The 11337-nt window shown below is 34.2% G+C and overlaps 1 protein-coding gene across 1 annotated transcript; it reads right to left on the minus strand.

Annotated features, from left to right (window-relative positions):
• Nucleotides 1-2274: 2274 nt before the first annotated feature.
• LOC108762306 (uncharacterized) lies at nucleotides 2275-3205 on the minus strand. The gene is made up of 3 exons (XM_018509243.1): nucleotides 3137-3205; nucleotides 2625-3073; nucleotides 2275-2397 (listed from the first exon to the last, which is right to left on the minus strand). The coding sequence occupies exons 2-3, from the start codon at nucleotides 2949-2951 to the stop codon at nucleotides 2356-2358; spliced, it is 369 nt and encodes a 122-aa protein (XP_018364745.1). The 5' UTR covers nucleotides 2952-3073; nucleotides 3137-3205; the 3' UTR covers nucleotides 2275-2355.
• Between the last annotated feature and the right edge of the window lie 8132 nt (nucleotides 3206-11337).

Here is an 11337-nt window from a genome sequence, read left to right on the forward strand (position 1 = left end):
TGCGCTCCTAAAGCAGGGTTAGGGGAAGTGGAGTGAAAGTCATTTCGCGTAGAAAGTCGTAAAATATATTTTAAAGCAGAAAATTTCTAATACAAATAGAAAGATTTATTACACAAATTAGACCTTTAGGTCTAAATATCTCAGAAATTAGTAATTTTTAATACTGTATGTAGCATAAATAAACTATTATTTCTTAAAGTTTTTTGTTAATAACTTTTTAACGAAAGACGACCTAAACCCTATTGAAGGTCACTCTGGGTCATGATCTTGACAACATATGTCGAGGTCAAAGTCATCAGCGCGGAGTCCCTTAAAGTGCATAATCACCAATTATTTTGAACATAATATTCAATTCTAAAAAGAAAATGTATAAACTTAATGTCTCGGATAAATACCTTAAATGTTTTGTTTAGCAAGCTATAATATGAGAAAACCAGCTGATTCATTGAAAGTGAATTTCATGTAAGGTTACTGCGGGGTTCTTTCTTTCTTATTTAAGAAAGTCAATTTGTTTTAGATTAGTGCAAAAATTGCGACAGGTCTCGTACAATACGGTCCTCCGAGAACATGGTTTTCATATAGCACAATTTATGTTTTATTATTAAGAACAAATCGCACATTAATGTTACTATAATTCTTACTGTTACGGAGAGAGGACTCTTTTTCATTCTTATGAGAAAGTTTCATTCTGTGGGTTAATTTTTAATTGTGGTGAGAAAGAGAGGGAGGAGAGGGAGAGGGGGGAGTGGGATAGGAAGAGGGGGAGGGGGGAGAAGGGATGAAGGAGGAGCGGGTGGGGAGGGGGTATGGGGAGAAAGAGAGGAACGGGACAGGGGGGAGAGCAGGGGAGGGGGATCGTCGTCATTCTGAATAAATATCTCAATTGGCACAACTTCATCCTATGGGCTGTTTTTGCGCTACATGCCTTGGAAAGTCAGGATGTAATGTATAAAAATACAGATTTCTCGACTCGGCATATGTGACCTCTTGATCAAATATGCGTGCGTATGTGCGCATGTGTTAACACAGGTAAGGTTCCCATGGTTCGTTACTTCCGTAGTGTTTGATGCCAAACCCTCTCTATTGTGTACGTGAGTGCACATCTGTATCATATCATGTACTTATAAAACAAGCTGTATTTAAATATTTAAATATGCTTGTATAGCTGTTACATAGGATACAAAGACAAATGCATAGAAAATTACTTTTTAAAAGTAGCTGAACTAGGAAAAATTTTAGTATTTTAGCACAACTATTTAGTTAAGGCATCTATTAGCAGCAAACAAACATTTCAATTATACATACATTAAAAGAGTTACACTAACAAAATATTTACAGAATTAAATTAAATAAAAGTTGCATATAAATCTCAGCTTTGGATTGATTTAAACTCAATTTAAATAAATTAAACAGTTGTTTTTAAATGAAATTGTATGAATTTTTTTTGTAAAATATTATTCCCTTAGTTATTCTGCATAAAAAAGTATTAAAGTTATCGAAAAATCAATATTTTACGAGATACATTACACTTTTCTGAACATTTTGACATAAAACATAAAATATCTCAAAAACTATTAATTTTTTTACAACTGTACTCTAATACTTTTGTTCACAGAATAGTAAGATCAATTAATTGGCATGGAGAAAACATGCTTGTTGCTGTTAACAAAAATACATAGTTGCATTGTAAATTGCACAATTTTGAATTTTAACAGCCACCGTGTATTCTCTCCACACCTATTGACTCATCTTATTATTCTGTGTATAAAAGTATTAACCAAAACATTAATACTTTCCGAGATATTTTAAGTTTTATGTCAAAATATGTCAGAATTAGTGTAAAATATCTGATAAACTATTAAATTTTTGATAATTCTACCTTAATAATTTTTTATTCAGAATAATTAAGGAAATAATGTCTGTTAAGTTTTTCTAAAAGATCTTGTTGAAAATTAAACAGGGAATGCTGACACGTATATTTATATTTCTATAAACGTGCAACACCACTGGAGTACAGCCGACCATTCGAGAGAGTCTTCTTTCGGAGCGCGCACAAGCACGTGTCGAAGCTCGGAGCAGAGTCAGACCTGCGCATCATCGTGTACATTAATTATTTGAAAGCGTCGTTTAACGAAGCGACGCTATAAAGACACTACATATGATAACCGAATACATAACAGCTCTTCCCCCCTTTTCTTTAAATTTAAAGTTCTTCTTGACCTAATAAAACAATATCCTTCGAATTTTTTTAACTCTTTAATATCTATTCTTCCTTTTTCTCTTTCCCTTTCTTCCCCATAAAATTTTTCAAATTCTATTGCCATATGAAGCAACAGATTGAAATAGTTTGATGGATTAGGATTTTTTCTGTTTTCCGCCTTCCTCTTGATCGCCATGCTGTAATACAAAAAGTAAGTAAATTAATAACAATTTATGCAATATTTATATTTATATCAAGAGACACGGTAGTATATCGCGTTAAATGAACTCATATAGCGCGAGACCGCTCCATATCTTTACGCGAGCCAGCGAGTTGCAATTTTATATTACTTAATTATGTAATAAATACATGTCTAAACTTACTTATTTATAGCTTATTTATAACTAACTTATTTATAGCTTACACAGATTTGAAGAAGAGGAAGAGGAAGGATCATTCTTCGGAAGGCGGCAGCGATGTCCTTCGATGAGAGGACGGCAGTGTTATCTTTCGGAAGATTGGCAGTGGCGGTGGCGACTTTTAAAGGACTAGCGGTATCTTTCGGAGGGATAGCGGTGGTGATATTCTTCGGAAGGCTGACGACAGCGACGGCAACTTTCGAAGAGCCAGTTGTGACTTTCAAAAAAACAGCGGTGATTTTTAAAGAGTCAACGGCATTCTTTGAAGGGGGGGATGGCGATGGTGTTATCCTTTGGAGTGCCAGTAGTGGCTTTTGAAGGACCAGCGGCATCCTTAGGAGGGATGGCGGCGGTGATATTCTTTACAAGGTTGGCGACATCGGTGATAGGTGGTTTTTAACTTGATTTCCAATACTTGTGTAAAAAGACCTACATTCAATTTTTTCATAATAACCTGAAATTTTAATATAATGTATTATAATTATAAATAAGAGTAAACCAAGAACACAGTTAATACTTAATCGTCGTTTTTCATCCTGTTAAAGACGTAGGAAAAGAGAAAGACTCCTTTAAAAATCGCGATTGCTTTAGCAATTAAAAAAAAGAAATACGACTATGCAACACATTGAACATGTCTGTACAAAACAACACATGTCTAAACAAAATACGATTAACAAAATATTAAAACATGTTCCCAGTGTTGATTAGAGTCACTAGATAACCGCTATCGCGATTTCTGGGTAACGATCATGTAACTTTTTCTTCAGAGCGGAAACGTAAAAAGTGAAAATTTTTATATATGTATGTATGTATGTATGCATGTATGTACAGGGTGTTGCACCACCATACAGGTCAGTATGACGGGTTGGCCATTCGTGCAGGCGCGCGAGATCGTTCACAATTGCGTAAACTTCGGCGGTACAATCATAGCACACCTTTTTTTCCAATAAAGATCGTAGTATATCAAATTGTGATGCAATTATGACGAACTTCCGTAGAAATAGGTTAAAACAAAAACTGAAGTAACAAGATATAGGTTATAAAAACGAATTTTATCATGAAAACGAAGCATGTTTTCCTTCTTATAAGAAAAATTCGATCATAGTCGAATGTAACCATTGTGTAATATAATTTGATTGCTTGAATTATTTTTACAGAGAACGAAAGTCAGAAATAAATAGTCCTATTGGTGCCAATAGGTGTCTGCTTGGTAGGGATAGACATAGAAGTGGTGGGCTGGTTTTCTGTGGTGCCGGGCAGTGATGCACATTTGGCCCCCGGCACCACGGAAAACCAGCCCACCACTTCTATCCCCACCAAGCAGACTCTTACTGACACCGAGTCGGCCGACTTCGCCGCTACGCGAGAGTGAGCGAGACAGCGAGAGAGAGCGCTCGTCCTTCGCTCTACTAGTAACTTGTAAACACAAGCGAGTAAGAGCGAAAACGACGGTCGCTCTCTCTCTCACTGTCTCGCTCGGTCTCGCGCAGTGGCGAAGTCGGCCGATTCGGTGCCAGTAGGTGTCTGCTTGGTGGGGATAGAAGTGGTGGGGTGGGTTTTCTGTGGTGCCGGGGACCAAATGTGCATCACTGCTCGGACCTAGCGTCTGTGACGCACTTCTCCCTCCCTAACCCCTCACAAGCGCATACAAACCGCATATAATACGTACGCACTAACATAGAGTGAATTAGAATCGTTGTAGCTTTTCTACTGATACAGTTTCTTAAAGATCGGCAAAATTTGCCGGTTTCAATGATTCTCTAATTGTTGTGCGCAGTTTAGATCATAAAACAATATCGAAAGAAAGAATGGATTTATTATACTCTTTGTAAAATCTCGTTTTCCATAACTATTACGTACTTTTCCATAACTTTCCCTATTTAATTGTTTAAGGATTATAAAATATGAAGGAATTCATGTATATAGATATGTGACTCCATTAACATTCATATGAGGTTGAACAGTGTATAATTATGCACGTCGTACGCTTTCCTCTGTTTCTGCAAATTTGATATTTCTTCATTATATTGTTTTGCTAATTTGTATAATATCAATTTGTATTCATAGATACACTAATTTCGACGGTACGTACTTGCAACATGTATGTGCAGTAGGTATACAAATAAGTCATAATGTAATCTGCATTGTATAATAATAATTAAAAAATTTTTGTTTACGGCAATATAAATAATAACATAAAATAAATGATATATAAAAATATGTTACTCAATAAAAACAGAATGTTATAAACACAACTTTCATGTGTAATTTATTTAAAACGTAAATATTAAATATGTGTTTTATGCCCTTACATCCTCCTTAATGCTTCTATGCACAGAAGGAGATGAATAGATTGGAGTAAAGAAAACCATAAATTAATAGTTTTGCTGATGAATTTCAATGCGCCTATTTTTGAAAAAATAATTTTTTGAGGTCGTTTATATAGGACTTATAGTTTTTAGTAAGTAGAAAAATTTTTCAATTAGTAAGGTAATACATATATACAGTCAACATTACTTTGTTTTTTGCTTTAACGGTCATATATAATACTTTTCACAATGTGTCAGATTAAGATATAAATTATCAGTATTGTTATTCGTATCAAAATTTCCTTTAATCGTACGGTTTGTTTCTTTACGTACAACTTGTTATTTTCTCAAGAAAACTTTTTATAATTGTAGGATTATAATATATAAGATGACGGGAATGATGGTGGGACTCTTTTATATCTGAATTATAGGATGTACAATTCTTCTAGGTTAAAAGCATGTTATACGGTGCAAGAAATATATGGGTAAACTGTTTATAAGAAGACATATACCACTACAAAATGCGTGATATCAGTACAAATACACATTTTTACCAAAAAAGATTTTAAAAGGCGCTAAGAATATACATGCTTCTCGAATAAAACTTAAATGATACATTACATGTTCTTTTAGATAATTATGTAGTATAGGGGAACAATTTCTGATGATCTCGATCTGGACATATGTGGTCAAGGTCATGACCCCGAGTGATCTTCAAAAGGTTTTAGTTCATGGTCGTTCTTTGTTAAAAAGTTATTGGGATCTTGAATAAGTTCTCGCTGTTTTCCAACAGATCGCGTTAACAGAACTGCGTGCGTGTAGTTGAAGATGGGAACACATCGATAAGAAACTACGATAAGCAAGCTTGAAATTCAATGTATGTCATCTGGCCGAAGTGTAAACAACTTTTTGTTTCATAGTGTTAAACATGTCGAGTTTTGTGCTAACAAAAAAAAAGAGTATTTGCGGGGAATTTTACTGCACTACTTTATTAAAAAAAAATCTGCAGCTGAAGCACACAGAATTCTTGTCGAGACTTACGGCGACCATGCTCTGTCGGAAACAACATGCAGAGATTGGTTTAGACGCTTCAAAAATAATGATTTTGATGTTGAAGATAAAGAACGTTCTGGCGCACCGGAAAAGTTTGAAGACAAAGAATTGGAGGCATTACTGCATGAAGATTCATGTCAGACGCTAGCCGAACTTGCAGAATCATTAGGAGTTGATCACACAACAGTTTCGAAACGTTTTTTTACGACTTTTTTTAAATAAAGCATTACTTTTCACGGAAAATCAGCGAGAACTTATTCAAGGTCCCAATATTAACAAAAAAATTTCAAAAATAACGTATTATTTTGCTATACATACAATACTAAATACTATTCTACATAGGTTTTGACTTTCCGCACGAAGCGACTCACACATCCCCCCCCCCCTCAGTTTAAGGGGCGCACGATTTCCATATAGTTGTACTGTTGCACATAGGTTTCGACTTTACACGCGAAACGACTCTTAGCTCCTCCCCCCCGCTTAAGAGGCATACGACTTCCATAATTGTACTATTGCACGTGGGTTTCAACGTTATGCAACAATACAATTATGGAAGTCGTGCGCCCCTTAAGCAGGAGGGAAGGGGGGGAGAGTCGCTTTGCGTGGAACATATTATATACGTATATACCATTTAAAAGCACAAAATATTTTCTTTCGATATTTATTATTTTATAATTAGCAACTTTGGTTGTTAATAATTTTTTAACGAAGGACGACCACGGGCTGAAACCTTTTGAAAGTCACTCGGGGTCATGACCTTGACCACATATGTCAAGGTCAAGGTCATCGGAAAGTGCTCCCCTATACTACATAATTATCTCCTTTTATTATTCCAAACCAAGTAACAACAGTTTTAATACTTTTCCAAAGATATTCTTATTGAAGGTATTCTTATTCCAACCCAAGTAATGGCAACTTTAATTCTCTCTCGAAAATTATTACTTAAAAAAAAAACTATTGTACCAAATTAAATCCCAAGTACTATAGTCTTAACTGATCAAGTTAAATTATATATCAAATTAAATAGTAAAACCTAAGTAGTATTATATCTTTGTTATTTATTTAAATTTAATGATATGCATCATTCGTGTAAAAGATTTGATATCAACAAGCGCTAATAAATAAGTTATATTCCATACCAAATTAAATAAAGAACATAATCCAAGTGATACTGTCTTTAATTTTTGTACAATGAAACCTAAGTATATATATTTGTATTCCTATTGAAAGATCTTCCTATGCTGATCCAAGTGAATTTCATTCTTTTTATATGAAACTTTTATATCGCAATTCATTCAAAGACATTTTTTCGTTCAACCAAAATTGTAGTTATTTAATTCTCCTTCAAAACATTATTCAAAACGTTATCACAAAATTACATTAGTCTATTCAAGTATTACCACAAAAAATTAACGAAGTAAACACTTGCGTACATACGAGCACGTACACGTACTCATGCATATGAACGCACGCATGCACACGTACAAGCGCACGCATATAGTGTCACACACTTATACACACGCGCGCACACGCAGATCGAGAAATTACATATAAAGAATGAACCATATATTAAAAAATTAGCCACATCCGTAAAAAGACTTTCCCATAAGAATACGGTTTCTAATAATATGTTTTGAACATCTGTGAAAAAATAATAAACTTTCATAGATTATCACACTTTATAAAAATCTTAGAAAAACGTCTATGTCGTATTGCAATTTCCTTCCTCGCTATATCTGTGAGTGGCAAGGAAATACTTTTTTGTTAGAAGACTTTGAACTGAGGGATATCGTTGAAACTATCTATCAATGCTCTCGAAACGTTCAACACAACGGATTTACAACTAATGATACCAAATCAGAAGAAGTGATTTTATATTCCCCGAATCCTTCAAAATTATTATTGAAGGTTTGTGACTTGCATTAACGTTACCTTGAAGCATATGTAACTTTTCATTGAATGTCATTCGCATTATACTTATCGTCTATCAAGGGTTTGGAAAGTAAATGGCTAATCTTATGGTCAATTTAACATGTCATTCGATGGAAATGGATAGATAGATTGCGTTTGTTATAGACAAGACGCAGACATACATAGACTATAGACAAACTATAGCATATATGGAAAATTTCACTTAAAAGAGAATAGCAAGATGTACATACCTCGTACAGATTGTATTGCGAAGCAGACAGATTTACAATTCTCTTTTCTTACATGAGATAAAGTCTGTACGTTATTGATCGTAATATCGTCCATATACCGTTGTTAACTATGTGCACGCGAACAGAAGAGTATTATACGTAGGACTTTGATAGCGTAAAGATGTAAGCAGTTTAAATGTAAAAAAAAGAGAAGTGCTGTTCATTCATTATGTTCTCATCTCGCAGGTAAGTATATAATATAATGATACATTAATACGTTTTCCTTTTTATTCTCAATTGCTACCATTACATATTTATATTTTAAAATAAAACAATGAAAGGCTCACTATGAATAGAATTGAATTTATAAAAATATGTATAAAGACTAGAGAGCCGGGCAAGATATTAATATTTATATGATATACAGGGTGATTCAGAACAACCCAGGTCTCCCTCCAAAGAATTTCTGATTAAATTCTAAGACCTACTTTAGACGATTTTTCTTTTACGAAAATTTTTCTTTACGAAGCTTAGTTTTACAAGAAGAAATAGTTAACGTATCACGGGTCGCGTAGAGGAGACGAGCAAGAACGGCGCTCACGATTAGATGCGAGCGCTCTGCGCATACTGATCGGAATCATTCACACGTTTATGAAAACAAGTTCGTTCTCATCTTTCCCCTCTGTCACGCTGTTTCTTTGTCTTTTACATACTTTAAATATGTTAATTTCTTAAAATTATAAATTAGAATGATGAAATTGAAATAAATATTAAATTTTTTGAGTATCTACAACCACTGTGTGCTAATCCCTTTCCTTTTCAGCAGTGTAAATAGTGCGCGAGTAATTAGTGCGAAGCGAAAAATTCCTTATAGACAAGCCTGGAATCTCGTGCTATATTCCGCGCTATATTTCGTGTCGTGACTTTGGAATTTTCGCGAGTGCTTGTCGTTTCGAGTAGTTATTATTGGTCTCTAGTTTACACCCAACGACCTGACCTATACCTTGACCTTTACCCTACCTAAGACAGGTCTCGAACGGAGCGTTTACCCCAATATAGACCTATAATATAAAATCCACTAATATAAAATCCATTTCTACATACACAGCTTATTACATATTACAAAACATGAAATAGAGTCATCTATTAGTTTCTTAGTACACTTTACGCCTTTAGGCCGTCTGCCTGCGTTTACATGCGTTAAAGCTAGAATGGAACCCAAATTATCTAACCTAATAGGTCCCGATTAATTTTAGAGTATACTAATTAGGTAAATCAAGGTCCTTTTTTAAGCCCTAACAATTTTCTACACGAGATTCTAAATAAAAAGTTATTCAAATGGTGTCCAATTCCGCTCTAATTATAATTGTAATATCATATACAATTATTATAGGATTACTGCATTAAAATATATTAAGATCAATTGGAAAAATAATATAACTTATGTTACTACGGCATGACTGGTAAGAAAAAATAATCAGTAATAAAATCAAAAACAAAGTATTTATTAAGCGCAAATTCATACGTATATCATACACGCTTAATTTACAATACATTCAGATTGTAAAAATTACAACACTTTCGCCGCCTGCTTATGTCAATAGAAATATAATTATATAACACTGTATTATTACACTTAGTAGGGAAACGTCGAGCCTTTACTCGCTTTTGAAATGATATTGACGAAATCTCTTATTACGAACAATATCTGCGACTCACAGTGAATCAAAAATCGAAGAACGTGTGCAAAAGTAGCAAAAATGAAACATTTTTTCTGTTTTGAAGTATTTTATTGTTATTACTATAGTATGATACATTATTTAGTATAATTTTTAAGTCCCAAATTATTTCATTCTATACTTTATTCAGCGTTAAACATGAATTATTTTATATTCATCATTTTAGCTCTCAAACATGTTGAAGTTTCAATGTTTCATGTTTCTTACGAGTTACAATTAATATGCATTTAATAAGATTTTCTCATTTTGTAATTAATTTGGAATTGTATTTCATTGTTATCTTATCATTATTTCATCCAATGTTTTAAGACAAATTTCTTTCGTGTTTGGAGTTGTACAACATCAAATCTGTAAATCTGATAGTGACTTCTCCTTAAATATGCAAAGAAATAAAATTTTAATTTTTGTATTGCTAAAGAGGACTCCAAAATGAGCCAAAACGTACAATGGTTATTTAAATAAAAGTTTAAAATTAAACTTTGTATACTAATTACGTTGACTTCTATTCGCCCTGTTTTTTGGATTCTTTTTCGGTTTGAATTTGGGAGAGTCCGTAAGAAGATTACATTATTACTCTAATTTCAATTATTTGTTTCATAAGAAAGGATCTCGTACAAACCTCATGGAAATTGAATTTCGGTCGAATTGTCCGAAAATTTGATATGTTGTAGATCTTGTCGTCCTGATAAAAAGTCTTCATAGGTTCGATCCTCTGTAATGAACAGTTTGATCTCTACGAGGCGTCATTTTTCAAAACGAGCTAATACTAAAATTTTTTATTTTCAACGAGTACGGTGCAGCATTCCTACGTCATTATTTGCACTTTTTGTGTATATTTTTAAGTAAGAAGTTATAAAGATAATATTGGTCTGATTGTGTCTCACAAATCGGGGTGCTTGGTTATTGTCAGGGTTGGGAAGTAACTAGTTTCTTGTAACTAAGTTACAATTACAGTTACTTTTTTTAAGTAACTGTAACTTAACTTGGTTCCATTTTTCCATCTGTAACTGTAACTTACGACTTTCCACACGAAGTTACATCCCATCTCCTTTTCTGTCTAGGGGCGCACGATTTTCCACACGAAATGACTTTTACCCCACCTCCCCCCTACTTCAGGAGCGCACGACTTCCACGCGAAGCGATTTTGACTCCACCTCTCCCCTACTTCAAGGGCGCACGACTTATACGCGAAGCGACTTCCATCCCATCTGGCCCCCTGCCTAGGGATGTACGACTTTCCACTCAAAGCGACTTCCACCCCACTTGAAAGGGAGTGTGAAAAGTCAAACACCTCTTGGCAGGGAGCAGGTGGGATTGGTGTCGTTTCGCGTGGAAAGTCGTGCGTCCCTGAACCCACACAACATGTAATATTGCAGTAATATTGCAGTGAGATTATAATATTGCAATAACATTACATCTTGCAATGCAATATTATGTAAATACTACTGAGATATTACATTGCGATATATCACAATG

This window comes from Trachymyrmex cornetzi, unplaced genomic scaffold, assembly GCF_001594075.2.
Source record: "Trachymyrmex cornetzi isolate Tcor2-1 unplaced genomic scaffold, Tcor1.1 scaffold293, whole genome shotgun sequence".
NCBI lineage: Eukaryota > Metazoa > Arthropoda > Insecta > Hymenoptera > Formicidae > Trachymyrmex > Trachymyrmex cornetzi.

Coding starts and splice junctions, on each gene's coding strand:
- LOC108762306 (XM_018509243.1), bottom strand. CDS start 2,951: ATGCCGCTGGTCCTTCAAAAGCCACTACTGGCACTCCAAAGGATAACA. Junction 2,398..2,624: donor TTCCTCTTCTTCAAATCTGT/GTAAGCTATAAA, acceptor TTTGTATTACAG/CATGGCGATCAAGAGGAAGG.